The following is a 16381-nucleotide window of genomic DNA, read 5'->3' on the forward strand; positions in this document are numbered from 1 at the left end:
GTGGTGCTATAGAAATGAAAAATAGTAGTAGGTGGACCCAGGCCCATACTCCCCCCTACCTTTTACATTTGTGGTAGAAACTGTAAGTCCTCCAAAACTCACCAGAAACACACTGTACCCACATATATTGCAAAGGACTTAAGTACAAAACTTACTACGCATCCAACTTCTCCGTCATAGGCAGCCAACTATGGAATGCCTTACCAAGATCCATTCGAACAGTCAATGACCATCTACCTTTCCGGAAGCTGCTAAAAACTTACCTCTTCAAGCAAGACAGTGAATGATACATACCTGTAGCAGGTGTTCTCCGAGGACAGCAGGCTGATTGTTCTCACGACTGGGTGACGTCCGCGGCAGCCCCCACCAACCGGAAAAAAGCTTCGCGGGACGGTCGGCACGCAGGGCACGCCCACCGCGCATGCGCGGCCGTCCTCCCGCCCGTGCGCGACCGCTCCCGCCAGTTGAATGACTAGCAAAAGATGAAACACACAACTCCAAAGGGGAGGAGGGAGGGTAGGTGAGAACAATCAGCCTGCTGTCCTCGGAGAACACCTGCTACAGGTATGTACCATTCACTTTCTCCGAGGACAAGCAGGCTGCTTGTTCTCACGACTGGGGTATCCCTAGCTTTCAGGCTCACTCAAAACAAGAACCCAGGTCAATTGAACCTCGCAACGGCGAGGGTACAACAGAAATTGACCTACGAAGAACAACTAACTGAGAGTGCAGCCTGACCAGAATAAATTCGGGTCCTGGAGGGTGGAGTTAGATTTACACCCCAAACAGATTCTGCAGCACCGACTGCCCGAACCGACTGTCGCGTCGGGTATCCTGCTGGAGGCAGTAATGTGATGTGAATGTGTGGACAGATGACCACGTCGCAGCCTTGCAAATCTCTTCAATAGTGGCTGACTTCAAGTGGGCCACTGACGCTGCCATGGCTCTAACACTATGAGCCGTGACATGACCCTCAAGAGCCAGCCCAGCCTGGGCGTAAGTGAAGGAAATGCAATCTGCTAGCCAATTGGAGATGGTGCGTTTCCCGACAGCGACCCCTAGCCTGTTAGGGTCGAAAGAAACAAACAATTGGGCGGACTGTCTGTGGGGCTGTGTCCGCTCCAAGTAGAAGGCCAATGCTCTCTTGCAGTCCAATGTGTGCAACTGACGTTCAGCAGGGCGGGTATGCGGCCTGGGGAAGAATGTTGGCAAGACAATTGACTGGTTAAGATGGAACTCCGACACCACCTTCGGCAGGAACTTTGGGTGGGTGCGGAGCACTACTCTGTTGTGATGAAATTTGGTATATGGAGCATGAGCTACTAGGGCTTGAAGCTCACTGACCCTACGAGCTGAAGTAACTGCCACCAAGAAAATGACCTTCCAGGTCAAGTACTTCAGATGGCAGGTATTCAGTGGCTCAAAAGGAGGTTTCATCAGCTGGGTGAGGACGACGTTGAGATCCCATGACACTGTAGGAGGCTTGATAGGGGGCTTTGACAAAAGCAAGCCTCTCATGAATCGAACGACTAAAGGCTCTCCAGAGATGGCTTTACCTTCCACACGATAATGGTAAGCACTAATCGCACTAAGGTGATTCCTTACGGAGTTGGTCTTGAGGCCAGACTCTGATAAGTGTAGAAGGTATTCAAGCAGGTTCTGTGCAGGGCAAGAACGAGGTTCTAGGGCCTTGCTCTCACACCAAACGACAAACCTCCTCCACTTGAAAAAGTAACTCTTTTTAGTGGAATCCTTCCTGGAGGCAAGCAGGACCCGGGAGACACCCTCCGACAGACCCAACGCAGCAAAGTCTACGCCCTCAACATCCAGGCCGTGAGAGCCAGAGACTGAAGGTTGGGGTGCAGTAACGCTCCGTCGTTCTGCGAAATGAGAGTCGGAAAACACTCCAATCTCCACGGTTCTTCTGAGGACAACTCCAGAAGAAGAGGGAACCAGATCTGACGGGGCCAAAAGGGCGCTATCAGAATCATGGTGCCGCGGTCGTGCTTGAGCTTCAGTAAGGTCTTCCCCACCAAAGGTATGGGAGGATAAGCATACAGGAGGCCGGTCCCCCAATGGAGGAGAAAGGCGTCCGACGCTAGCCTGCCGTGTGTCTGAAGTCTGGAACAGAACAGAGGCAGCTTGTGGTTGGTCTGAGAGGCGAAAAGTTCCACCGAGGGGGTGCCCCACTCTCGGAAGATCTTGCGTACCACTCTGGAATGGAGCGACCACTCGTGCGGTTGCATGACTCTGCTCAGTCTGTCGGCCAGACTGTTGTTTACGCCTGCCAGGTATGTGGCTTGGAGGAGCATGCCGAACTGGCACGCCCAGCGCCACAGCCCGACGGCTTCCTGACACAGGGGGCGGGATCCGGTGCCCCCCTGCTTGTTGACGTAATACATTGCAACCTGATTGTCTGTCCGAATTTGGATAATTTGGCAGGACAGCCGATCTCTGAAAGCCTTCAGCGCGTTCCAGATCGCTCGGAGCTCCAGGAGGTTGATCTGCAGATCCTTTTCCTGGAGGGACCACAGACCCTGGGTGTGAAGCCCATCGACATGAGCTCCCCAACCCAGGCGAGATGCATCCGTCGTCAGCACCTTCGTGGGCTGCGGAATTTGGAATGGACGTCCCAGGGTCAAATTGGTCCGGATGGTCCACCAGAGCAGTGAAGTGCGGCAACTGGTGGAGAGGCGGATAACATCTTCTAGATTCCCGGTGGCTTGGAACCACTGGGAAGCTAGGGTCCATTGAGCCGATCTCATGTGAAGACGAGCCATGGGAGTCACATGAACTGTGGAGGCCATATGACCCAGAAGTCTCAACATCTGCCGAGCTGTGACCTGCTGAGACGCTCTGGTCTGCGAAGCGAGGGACAGGAGGTTGTTGGCCCTCGCTTCGGGAAGGAAGGCCTGAGCCGTCTGGGTATTCAGCAGAGCTCCTATGAATTCCAGAGACTGGGTTGGCTGGAGATGGGACTTTGGGTAATTTATCACAAACCCCAGCAGCTCCAGGAGTTGAATAGTGCACTGCATGGACCGGAGGGCTCCTGCCTCCGAGGTGTTCTTGACCAGCCAATCGTCGAGATATGGGAACACGTGCACTCCCAGCCTGCGGAGGTACGCCGCCACCACCACGAGGCACTTTGTAAACACTCGTGGGGCGGAGGCAAGCCCAAAGGGCAGCACACAATACTGAAAGTGCCGTGCGCCCAGGCGGAATCTGAGATACTGTCTGTGAGCTGGCAGTATCGGGATGTGAGTATATGCATCCTTTAAATCCAGGGAACATAGCCAATCGTTTTTCTGAATCATTGGCAGAAGGGTGCCCAAGGAAAGCATCCTGAACTTTTCTTTGACCAGGAATTTGTTCAGGCCTCTCAGGTCTAGGATGGGACGCATCCCCCCTGTTTTCTTTTCCACAAGGAAGTACCTGGAATAGAATCCCCGCCCTTCCTGCCCGGGTGGTACGGGCTCGACCGCATTGGCGCTGAGAAGGGCGGAGAGTTCCTCTGCAAGTACCTGCTTGTGATGGGAGCTGAAGGACTGAGCTCCCGGAGGACAATTTGGAGGCAGGGAGGCCAAATTCAGGGCGTATCCGCACCGCACTATTTAGAGAACCCACTGGTCGGAGGTTATGAGAGGCCACCTTTGGTGAAAAAATTTTAACCTCCCCCTGACCGGCAGATCGTCCGGTACGGACACTTTGAGGGCGGCTATGTTCCCGTGGATCCAGTCAAAAGCCCGTCCCTGGCTTTTGCTGTGGAGGCGCAGGGGGCTGCTTAGGCGCACGCTGTTGACGGGAACGAGCGCGCTGGGGCTGTCCCTGTGCCTGACGAGGCCTTCGGGCCGGCTGGTTGTACCTACGCTTTGCAAAAGAATAGGGTGCAGCCTGCCGGGCCCGGGAAAAACGTCCACCTGCTGAGATGGATGCTGAAGGCGCCCGGTGGGAGAGCTTGTCGAGAGCGGTTTCCCGCTGATGCAGTTGGTCCACCATCTGCTCGACCTTCTCACCGAAAATGTTATCCCCCCGGCAAGGGACGTCGGCCAGTCTCTGCTGGGTGCGGTTGTCCAGGTCAGAGGCACGCAGCCATGAGAGCCTGCGCATCACTATACCTTGGGCCGCAGCACGAGATGCCACGTCACAGGTGTCATAGATACCCCTGGACAGGAACTTTCTGCACGCCTTCAGCTGCCTGACCACCTCCTGATAAGGCCTGGACTGCTCCGGCGGGAGCTTCTCGACCAGGTCCGCCAGTTGTTGCACATAGGTCCGCATGTGAATGCTCATATAGAGCAGGTATGACTGGATGCGGGTCACGAGCATGGAGGATTGGTAGGCCTTCCTCCCAAACGAGTCCAGAGTGCGAGACTCCCGCCCCGGGGGCGCCGAGGCGGTATCCCTCGAACTCCGTGCCCTCTTGAGAGCAGAATCCACGACCGCCGAGTCATGGGGCAATTGGGGCCGCATTAACTCTGGGTCGGAGTGGATCCTGTACTGGGACTCTGCTTTCTTGGGAATGGTGGGGTTAGTTAACGGTCGCACCCAGTTCCGAAGCAGTGTCTCCTTGAGGACATTGTGCAGCGGCACCGTGGAGGACTCTCTAGGTGGCGATGGATAGTCGAGGACCTCGAGCATCTCGGCCCTCGGCTCTTCCACAGAGACCACGGGGAAGGGAATGCTGATAGACATATCCCGCACAAAGGAGGCAAAGGAGAGGCTCTCGGGGGGTGAGAGCTTCCTCTCCGGTAAAGGCGTGGGGTCCGAGGGAAGGCCCGTAGACTCCTCTGAGGAGAAATATCTAGGGTCCTCCTCTTCCCCCCACGAGTCCTCATCCTCGGTATCGGACATAAGCTCATGTAGCTGAGTCCTGAACCGGGCCCGGCTCGACGTCGAGGCACCGAGGTCTCGGTGTCGTCGAGCGGTGGACTCCCGCGCCGGCGGGGACGGAGCTCCCTCCATCGACGTCGACGGGGACTCCACCTGCGTGGCGGTCGAGACCGGCGCCGCAAGCGGCGGCGGTGTCGACGGCCCCGGCGCCGGGCTACAGCTCACCGGCGCCACAGACATCGGCGCCGAGGGCGCAAACACCCCCGGCGCCGGCACAGCCTGGCGCATCAGCCCTTCCAGGATCCCTGGAAGGATGGCTCTGAGGCACTCGTCCAGGCCCGCTGCCGGGAAAGGCGGTGGGGCCGGTAGGGGTGTCGGTGCCAGAAGCTGATGGGGGCCAGGAGACGGCACCGAGGTGCCGGAACCCTGACGCGTCGGTACCTCCACGACCGACGGGGACCTCTCCTCTCGACGATGACGCTTCGGCGCCGCCTCCTCTCCGATGTTCGGATGCACCGAGGGCGACCGGTGACGACGCTTCTTGTCTTTCTTCCGATGCGCGTCACCGGTGCCGGGAGGTATGGAGGAGGAGGAGGACGATCCCCCTCGGTCCCGGGGAGCCGGGTCAGACAGGGTTCGGTCCCGAGGGCCACGGGCTGAGGGAGTGACCGGGGCCGACTGCCCACGCGGCCGCTCACCTCTACCCTCGCCAGCGGACCGGCGGGCCGACGGGACCTGTTCTCCTGGGGTCGATGCCATCGGTGCCGATGTCTCGGGCATCGATACCGGTACCGAAGGACCGGGCGTCGATACCGATGCCGTCGAGGTCGACGTCGAGGGGCCGGCGCAAGTTCCAAAAAGACGGTCCCGCAGAACTTGCCTCGCAACCTGAGTCCGTTTCCGGAGACCGAGACACAGGGAACACGACTTGATATTGTGCTCCGGCCCGAGGCACTGGAGGCACCAAGCGTGGGTGTCGGTCTGCGAGATCGGCCGGCCGCAGCGACCACACTTTTTAAATCCACTCGGGACCCTTGAGGACATCGACGGAAAAATCGCGTCGGCGAAGTCAAAGTCGTCAATGGTGGCTGAAATCACACCACGAAAAGGAAAACGACCGTGCGGCCACTAGGCCGTAATGCGGCGTCCCCGCTGGAAGCGAGGGAAAAAGGGAGCGCGTGCTCCACACGCGCAGGGTTTCTTTTTTTTTTTTTTTTCTTCTTTAAAAAGAAACCGGACGGTATACTAAACAAACTAAACAAAACAAAGAAAAAGCACGATCCGCGTAAACGCGATCGAAATCCGGCGGCTGAAACAGAGAGAGCGGCGAGGCACGACTCTCTCCAGACGCGGAAAAAAAGGAACTGGCGGGAGCGGTCGCGCACGGGCGGGAGGACGGCCGCGCATGCGCGGTGGGCGTGCCCTGCGTGCCGACCGTCCCGCGAAGCTTTTTTCCGGTTGGTGGGGGCTGCCGCGGACGTCACCCAGTCGTGAGAACAAGCAGCCTGCTTGTCCTCGGAGAATACACAAATAACCTGACTTAGACTATGAGTCCATCTGCGCTACCCAGATCAGACTATGAAGACTGAACCTGAAATATGCTCCCTATTTAATCCTAACACATCCCTCTTCCTACCCCTCCCTATACATTCTCCCATACTTAACAACACGCTAATCGCAATATACACTCTCCTCCCACTCCCCCACCTTTACCATCCTCCTTTCTTGCCCATCTTACCTATCCACATCTAAACGACCACCTCTTTACTTACTATATTACAGCTGCATCCACTCTATGTTACTTTGTTAACCTGATATACTATGTAAGCCGCACTGAACCTGCTAGTGAGTGGGAAAGTGAAGGGTATAAGCATTACAAATAAATAAATATAATAAATATAAGTACCCCTCTTCACCCATAAGGGCTATTGTAGTGGTGTAAAGTTGGGGGGAGTAGGTTTTGGGGGGGCTCAGCAGACAATATAAGGGAGCAACGGTGATATGTGTACTTGGGAGCCTTTATATGAAGTCCACTGCAGTGCCCCCTAGGGTGCCTCACTGCTCTCATGGAATGTCTGGGGAACCAGTCTAGTAAAAATGCTGGCCCCTCCAACTTCCCAATGTCTTGATTTTCTATGTTTTTCATTTAATTTTTTTTTTTGTTCTGAAAATGGTCCAAAAAGCAAAACATACAAAGCACAAATCCTTGTTCAAAATGCTATTTTCAAAAAGAAAAGATAGATGTTTTTCTTTTTTCGAAAATGACCTTCTTTTCTAGTTGGATTTTGGACATTTTGCTGAAAACTTCCAAAGTTGGACTTAGATGCTGTATCAAAAATGCCCCTTCATGTACACTGTAATTTCATTCTGTATGTTCTACTTACCTTCATTCATATCTGAACTAAATATTCCTAAAACTGAGATATTGCAGTGTGATAAAGCTTGATGGAACTGTCCACTTAAATATCCCTCCACATCCTCAACTGTGGTCAGCTTCAAAGGACAAGGAAGTCTGCTCCTGAACAATGAAAAGGAAACACAGTTCTTATCCAGGAGTTAGATGCTAAGAATCCATGAAACATGCATATATCATTTTTATTTTCCAAGAATACCAAAAAGATTTCCAACAAACTGAAAACCAGTGGAATTAAACTAACCCTCCTTTTTACAAAGCTGCGCTAGCGGCTACAGGTGCAGTAACACTGACACAGCCCATTCAAAGTGAATAGGTTATGTTAGCATTACCATGCACCTTTGTAAAAGGGGCGGTAAGAAAAATATTCCAGCTATAATCACATTGTTCCTGGAGAAAACTGCAGTCTTAGCAGGCTATGATACTCTTGAAGGGTAATTTTCAAAAGTCACGTTAAGGGAATAACAATTTTTACCAAATAATGCATGTTAAATGGTAACATAATGCATTATTTCTCCTTACCGCACATTTTTGTAACACACCACAAGTTAGATAATTTATTTGTAACATTTATATCCCACATTATCCCAAGGAATCTTGAGTTCAATGTGGCTTACAGCAAAATAATCAATATAACAGTGGAAAGGATCAGAGTAGCACCTGTGTAGTAAGTTACTACAAGTTGAAAAACTGGGAGCATTACAGCAAGGGTGTAGATGAAAATGTTGACTACAATGTACAGCAAAGAACAATCATCAGAATGAGAAGGGTAATAGTAGTAACAGTGCAATAAAATTATTATGAGCATTAAAATTAGTGCAAGGGAGATATAAGTACAATACCATTGAAAGGTTAGCACAGGAAGTAATCGATTAAATAGGATACAGAAATTACAATGTGACATTATATAGAAATTAAGCAGGAAAGTTAGTTTTCTTTTGACAAGAATTTTTTACAGAGATGTGATTTCAAAGATTTGCGGAACTGTAGATGATTATATTGATGGCGCGAAACGGTGAGCAGCGGACGAGCAGCGTACGGCAACCGGAGCAGAGGTGGTGTGCCCTTGGCCTCGACCTTCGCTCAATCGCCCAGCCAGGAAAGGTGAGGCGTCCAGGCCTCGCCCCAGTCAGGGAGCGCATGGGCGTGCGTGGCCGCGATCGCACGCGGTTGAGTGCCTAGTTGGGCACTGTGACGGTGGAGATGCCGGGGGAACAAACGAGGAGAAACGGAAGAACCAAGGAGGACAGTCTCTGCGGAACTGAGGCACGGCGATGAAATGCCTGCACGTTCCGACCACCCAGCTTTGAACTACCTCTGCCGGCTCAACTGCCCTGAATTAAAGTCACCTCTCCATCAGTCTTCTACCTCCAATCTCTGAAACAGCTCTACCTCTCAGATCTATGGGAAATATATCTGAACAACTAATTGTGGGTAAATTAGTCAGTCATTTTTAACCAATAATGTGAAGCGTCTGCTCACGCTTACCAAAAATACTAGGACTAGGGGGCATGCAATGAAACTACAGTGTAGTAAATTTAAAACAAATCGGAGAAATGTTTTCTTCACCCAACGCATAATTAAACTCTGGAATTCATTGCCGGAGAACGTGGTGAAGGCGGTTAGCTTAGCAGAGTTTAAAACGGGGCTAGACGGTTTCCTAAAGGACAAGTCCATAAACCATTACTAAATGGACTTGTGAACAATCCACAATTCCAGGAATAACATGTATAGAATGTTTGTACGTTTGGGAAGCTCGCCAGGTGCTCTTGACCTGGATTGGCCGCTGTCGTGGACAGGATGCTGGGCTCGATGGACCTTTGGTCTTTTCCCAGTGTGGCATTACTTACGTACTTATGTACTCCCCCGCTCACCAATATTATAAGGGGCTCAGAACTACTTCTGACCTCCATAGACACCATCCCAAAGAACAAAGCCCTACAACATAACCATCAAATGCGGCCTTCCAGAAGCCCAAAGAGAATCAACACCACAATGAACACCGTCAAATTGCTCCTAATAATTTATTCCATATCCCTGATCCACCATACACTAGCCACCCCACTCACAGAAACCAACATCATACCCACAATAAACAATCTCACTAGACTGTCTAGATACAACACATCCCACCAAACTGACAACAACCAAAACAATGGAAGATCACCAACACGTGGACAACATCAACACAAAGGAAAGAAAGGCCATAACAAACCCATACTACAAGAGAATAGGCAACTAACAAAAATCAACACAACGCCGTACACAGCTGACCCCTACCAAAACATTCAAGTGGGATACATCTACGCCAGATCAGTAGTTAATAAAGCAAAAAAATATCAGATTGGATCAAGTCAGACAACCTCGATCTACTATTCATCAATGAAACCTGGATCCACGATCAAAAGGACCCCATAATTCTAGATCTATGCCCCCCAGGTTACAAAATCACTCACTGGACAAGAAAAGAAAAATGAGGCGGAGGCATAGCACTAATCCATAGATCCTACTTCACCGCAGTAACCGTAGCCGAGTCCATAACACCCCAACTTGAAATAGCCTCAGTCAGAATACCGTACAACCTTGCTTGACCACCTAAACTGTGTCTTGTTTTACAGACCACCAGGTAACTGGAACGAATGCCAATCACACTTCATGGATTTCATATCAACCACCTGTGTATCTAACTCCAATCTACATATACTAGGTGACATCAACCTGCACCTAGAAGACCCTAACTCTACCAATGCACAAGAATGCAAGGAATTCCTCCAACTATAGGGCATTAATTGGCCACATATGCAAGCAACCCATGTCAAAGGGCACACACTTGACCTTATCACACACAAACTGTCCACAGATCAGAACCTAATACTATCAGATACAAAATGGACAGACACACCATGGTCAGACCACTACAAATTAAACCTATCCCTACAATGGCGAAAAAACAGCTCATACCGTATACAAGAACACTCAGCCTACACCCGAGAGGACAAATGGACTCTGAAATATGCTGGCAACAGATATACAATAACGAATGGACAGCACAAACTGACTCGATACACTATCTCCTAGATTGGGATAACAGATGCAGAAGCATATTAGATGAAATAGCACCACTACAAACAAGAACCTCACAAAGACACAACTCAACACCATGGTATAACGAAGAACTGAAAAAAATAAAAACACAAGCTAGGAGGCTTGAACGAGCATGGAAAAAAATAAAAGATGTACACACACTCAACGCATGGAAACAAATGCAAAGAAAATACAAATATGCAATAAGACAAACCAAAAGTTCTTATTACAAAACCAAAATAGGGCCAGACTACAAAGACACAAACAAACTATATCAACTCGTGAACAAGTTACTAGATACCACATTGGTTACCACAACCAACAAAGACACCCCATCTGCAGACAAACTTGCTAAATACTTCAACGAGAAAATAGTAAACCTAAGAAATACATTACCACAGAATACCACCGACATCGAAAAATTCATTGAATGCCTGGATCCAATCCTCGGTGAATATCCAGCAGACCGAATCTGGACAAACTTCGATCTCCTTACCAATGAAATTTGTCATCCAAGCAATTAACAGGTTCGCCAAGACTCACCCCAACTACCTAATAAAATCCACCCCTCAACGCTTCATAGCAGACCTCTCATTTCACCTAAACTGCAACATGGACTCTTCCCTAAGGACAAAGGCAACATACTACTCACCCCAATACCTAAAGATACAAAGAAAAAAGCAGATGAAATCACCAACTACCGCCCAGTAGCATCTATCCCTCTGGTAGTCAAAGTGTTGGAAAGCATGGTAACCAAGCAACTTACCGATAACTTAAACAAATTCTCAATATTACACGAATCACAATCAGGATTTTGTTCCAACCACAGCACCGAAACAGTACTAATTACTCTCCTAACTAAATTCAAACAAGAAATTGCAACTGGCAAAAGCATACTTCTTCTACAATTCGACATGTCTACTGCGTTCGACATGGTAAACCATAAAATATTACTAAACATCCTAGAATACTTCAGGATTGGTGGAAGTGTACTTAGTTGGATCAAGGGTTTCCTGGGTTTCCTAACCACAAGAACATACCAAGTGATATCAAATTCAAACATATCATCACCATGGAAACCAGAATGTGGAGTACCCCCAAGGATCACCGTTATCACCGACCCTTTTCAACCTAATGACGATCCCACTAGCAAAATCCTTATCCAACCAAGGCCTTAACCCTTACATTTACGCAGATGATGTCACGATATACATTCCATACAAACACGATCTAACAGAAATCACAAACAAAATCAAACTCAGCCTGCAAATCATGAACTCATGGGCAGATGCATTTCAAATAAAACTCAACGCAGAAAAAAACACACTGTCTCATCCTCTCATCCCAATACAACACGAGCAAACCCACCAATATAAACACCCCAGATTGCACCCTTCCTGTCTTAGACAGACTGAAAATTCTCAGAGTTACAATCGACCGAAACCTCACGCTAGAAAGCCAAGCGAAAACTACAACAAAGAAAATGTTCCACTCAATGTGGAAACTCAAACGAGTAAACCTTTCTTCCTGAGGGAAATATTCCGTAACCTGGTACAATCAATGGTACTAAGTCACCTAGACTACTGCAATGGAATCTATGCATGATGCGAAGAACAAATCATTAAGAAACTCCAAACTGCCCAAAACACCGCAGCCAGACTCATATTTGGAAAAACGAGATTCGAAAGCGCCAAACCCTTACGAGAAAAATTGCATTGGCTCCCGATCAAAGAACGAATTGCATTCAAAATCTGCACCCTGGTTCATAAAATTATTCACGGTGAGGCCCCAGTATACATGGCAGACCTCATAGACTTGCCAACCAGAAATACAAAAAGATCAACACGCACATACCTAAATCTCCACTACCCAAGCTGCAAAATATAAATCAACCTATGCATCCAGCTTCTCCTACATAAGCACGCAACTATGAAATGCACTACCAAACGTCATGAAAACAATGCATGATCTAACAAACTTCCGGAAATCATTAAAAACCAACTTGTTCAAAAAGGCATACCCTAACGATCCAACTTAAATGCCTGAATCCTGCAACACAATTAAACCAATACTAGAACTGGACAAAACCTAACTCTTCCTCCTTGATTATTTATTCATTTGTTTGTTACATTTGTATCCCATATTTTCCCACCTATTTGCAGGCTCAATGTGGCTTACAATTTATCCGTCATGACTTATGTCATTTCAGAATACATATACAATTGGTAATATATATAGAACATGAATGCTGAATAACAGTCGAATAAAAAGGAAAATACACAATACCACTCTATACCTGTCATACCGGAATTGGCGATCGCCATCACGGTACTATGTAAGCCACATTGAGTCTGCAAATAGGTGGAAAAATGTGGGATATAAATGCAACAAATAAATAAATGTTTAATTCACTTTGTTAATGAATTCCACCATTTCGTGCCCAAGTATGTAAAGTCCGTTGATAGAACAGATTTATAAACAATATTTCTGCAACTAGGGAATCGTAGTATAAGACAATCTCTTGCTCCAGAGGCTGCATTACGCAAGGGAAGTTCTATGAGTGCCTGCATGTATTTAGGAGCTGTATAGCCGCCCCCCCCCCCCCCCATCTTGCCTCTAGGAGGAGCTAAACAACTTCAGAAGAGACGGAAACAAAGCACTTCTGGCAAAGGAAAAACACTCCAGAGTTTTTCTCTTTTATAATAATCCTAAAATTTATTAGAGTAAATAAATGGTTACAATAAAAATTATTTTATTCCAGTATTACAGAAAATGGAATTCTTATTTATATCAATCTAAATTTCAGTACAAGGAAAAATAAAATCTCTCTCTGGTGTTTCTGTGCATTTCCCTGGAAGCTTAACAAAATCTGACTGCCACAAGATGTGCTTGTCAGATTGCTGAAGCTTAATTTTGTCCAATCACTTAATGCCTTATATTTTCTCTCTTACTTATCTGGTATTCTTCAACTCTGACCTCTAAGGTCACCTTCACATAATTCTGCTTCTTTGGTATTTTCCCCAATTATCCAACATTTGCCCTTTGCAACCCCCCCCCCCCCCAAATACTTAACACTCATACTTGTCCTTCACTGAGAGTGTCTCTGTCAGGGACGGCGCAACCCGGTAACCATGGCAGGGGGGCGCCGACCTCTGGAGAGCACCACAAGCCACGCTTACCGCCGCTTACCTCACCTCCCACAGCCCTCATTTGCCTGCGCCCGCACCACCCTGGGGGATTTAAATCTTTTATTTACCTCCATCGCAGTGGCTGCGTCAGTGAAAGCCCTGCCCATCTCTAGCCTTCCCTTCAGTCCCTCTCAGTGTCCTGCCCTCGCAGAAAGAGGAAATGACGTCAGAAGAAGAGAGGGAACGAAGGGAAAGCTAGAGAGGGGCACGGCTTTCACTGACGCGGCCGCTGCGACTGAAGTAAATAAAAGATTTAAACCACGCAGGGTGGCAGGAACAAAAAGGGGGATGTTGGGGGGGATAAGAGGGTGAGCAGGTGGACATGAATTGGAGGGGAAGATGGGGGCAAAGAAGAGAGGAGAAATCGCTGGACATGGAGGGGAGGGCAGGGGAGAGAGGAGAAATCGCTGGACATGGAGGGGAGGGCAGGGGAGAGAGGAGAATTGCTGAGTATGGATGGATGGAGGGGAGGACAGGGGAGAGAGGAGAGTTGCTGGACATGGGTGGATGGAGGGGAGGACAGGGGAGAGAGGAGAGTTGCTGGACATGGGTGGATAGAGCTGAGGCCTGGGGAGAGAGGAGAGTTGCTGGACAGGGGTGGATGGAGGGGAGGGGAGAGAGGAGAGTTGCTGGACATGGGTGGATGGTGGGGAGAGAGGAGTGTTTCAGGACATGGATGGAGGGGAGAGAAGAGAGAGGAAGTGAGATGAACATGAATGGAGGGGAGAGAGGAACAATGCTGGACATGGATGGAGGGAGAGAGGAAAAATGCTGGACATGGATGGAGGGAGGAGAGGAAAAATGCAGGACATGGATGGAGGGGGGAAAGGAAAAATGCAGGTCATGGAGGGGAGAGAGCAAAAATGCTGGACATGGATGGAGGGAAGAGAGCAAAAATACTGGACATGGATGGAGGGGAGGGGAGAGAGAGGAAGGAGATGAGATGAGGGAAAAGGAAGAGAAGAGAAAAACTGCACATGGATGGAGAAAATAGGCAGAAGCCTATCCAGATCCACTGGACAGTCAAGCCTGCGGAGGACTCAGCTTTTACTTATGGATGTAGAGCAAGAAATGAAGAAGAAAAGAGGAAAGTAAAGAAATAAATGGAAAGGAAGCCCTGGAAACGGAGTTAAGAGGACAGATAGTGGCAGAATCAGATACTGGGTCAGCATGATCAGAAAAACAAAGTCACCAGACAACAAAGGCAGAAAAAAATCATTTTATTTTCATTTTAGTGTTTGGAATATGTCCACGTTGAGAATTTGCATCTGCTATCTTATTTTGCAATATATAGCAATGTGTTTCTTTCTGTTTTTCTGGTATTGTGCTGCATGCACAGTCTAACTTCTTAGGATTTCAGGTTAGTTTTTGAAGAATTTGAAGAGGGGCTATCTGTTCTGCATGTGTGACTGCAAGGTCAAATGCATGAATAGGGATCTGTTTGTTAGGTTCTGAGATTTTGTTTTTCAGAGTTGGCAAGACTGTCTGTTCTCCTAATTCTTGGTCTGTATGCTAATTTGGTTTCTGTCATTTTGGGTATACTGGAGCTGTAACAGCTTTAACAAATTAATTATAATGAAAACAAAAAAAAAAACCACAAGTTATTTTTCTTCTATACTGGTGTAATATTTTCAATGATGCCATGGCTGGTAAAATGGGTGTGGCTACTGTGGGTGTGACTACTGAAGGGGCAGAGCCATAGTGATCCTGCCCCTGGATGGGTAGGGGCGCCAACTAATAGGCTGCGGGAGGGCACCAGAAACCCTAGCACCGGCCCTGGTCTCTGTATTAATTCAGAGTCTGTCTGAAAGAAACAGAGCTTTTAAAGTTTATGGCCCATTATTTTAGGCCAAGCAAACCTGTCTGTTAACTTGTCCCTGTAAAAGTCAAGAAAACACAAGCTAGCTAATTGCCCTACTAGATCATAAATAAGAGAATAAGTTATATATACAAAGCTGGCTGATCTGCAAAACCAGACAGCTCTATACTAAACAGGGCCATTCCATAAATTATTAAATGAATAAAAGCACAGATTTTGAAGTAGACTCTAGCTTTTAAAGGTAACCAATGAAGCCTAATTAGCAGAGGGGTTGCACTATTAAAGTGCAACATATTGTAAATAGAGCAGGCTGCTGTGTTTTGAACAATTCAAAGGTTTTTTGTTTAATTTATTGCATTTAACAAAATATTACAAGTATCTACTTGATAAGAAAAGCACCATGAGGCAATATTATATTTTATAAGGCAAAACAAACAAACAAAAAAATAGGGGGAAATATTAGTGCTAAGTCAGTACACAACAAAGAAAAGAAATCCAAAAGGAAAAAACTCCTGAAACAAGGGTAAACATGAAAACCTATAAAAGACTTACTTGACAGAGAACCTATCTATTGAAAAACTTCATCTACTCTTATTCGCCTGCAGGTTTAGGAGTCTTTGATTTCTTCACTTCCAGAAATGATTTCAACAGATTTAGGGTTAAAAAAGATAAATTTCTGAGCACCCACACACAATATTTGCAAGGAGATCTCAAAATAAACTTGGTGCCAATTGCAAGCACTTGTTGCCGCATCTGAAGAAATAACTTTCTACAATCTTGTGTACTTTTAATTAAATCAAGAACCATCCATATCTTCTGACCCATAAAAAGCTTTTGTCTGCAATGAAAATATAACTTCAAAATATGGTGACGGTCTTGAGGAAATAAGAAAGCCACTATTAATGTCTCTCAAGTCACAGTCTCAGAATCAGATTTTTCCAGATAAGCAGTCAGATCTAAGCTGTCCTGAGATAATTCCTCCTCATTTAGAATCTCAGCAGCCCCTAAGGGTTTATCCTATAGAGGTAATATCTTAGATTTATTAGA

General features: G+C 47.7%; 1 protein-coding gene across 1 annotated transcript in view; it reads right to left on the reverse strand.

The window, feature by feature from the left end:
* TXNDC16 (thioredoxin domain containing 16) overlaps positions 1–16381 on the reverse strand; it is a 196347-nt gene that overhangs the window by 34436 nt on the left and 145530 nt on the right. The window contains exon 16 of the mRNA XM_030215380.1: positions 7215–7348. Coding sequence (XP_030071240.1) covers positions 7215–7348 — 134 coding nt within the window. The remainder of the gene's footprint in view (positions 1–7214; positions 7349–16381) is intronic.

The sequence above is a fragment of the Microcaecilia unicolor genome, chromosome 9 (genome assembly GCF_901765095.1).
Source record: "Microcaecilia unicolor chromosome 9, aMicUni1.1, whole genome shotgun sequence".
NCBI classification, from domain to species: domain Eukaryota; kingdom Metazoa; phylum Chordata; class Amphibia; order Gymnophiona; family Siphonopidae; genus Microcaecilia; species Microcaecilia unicolor.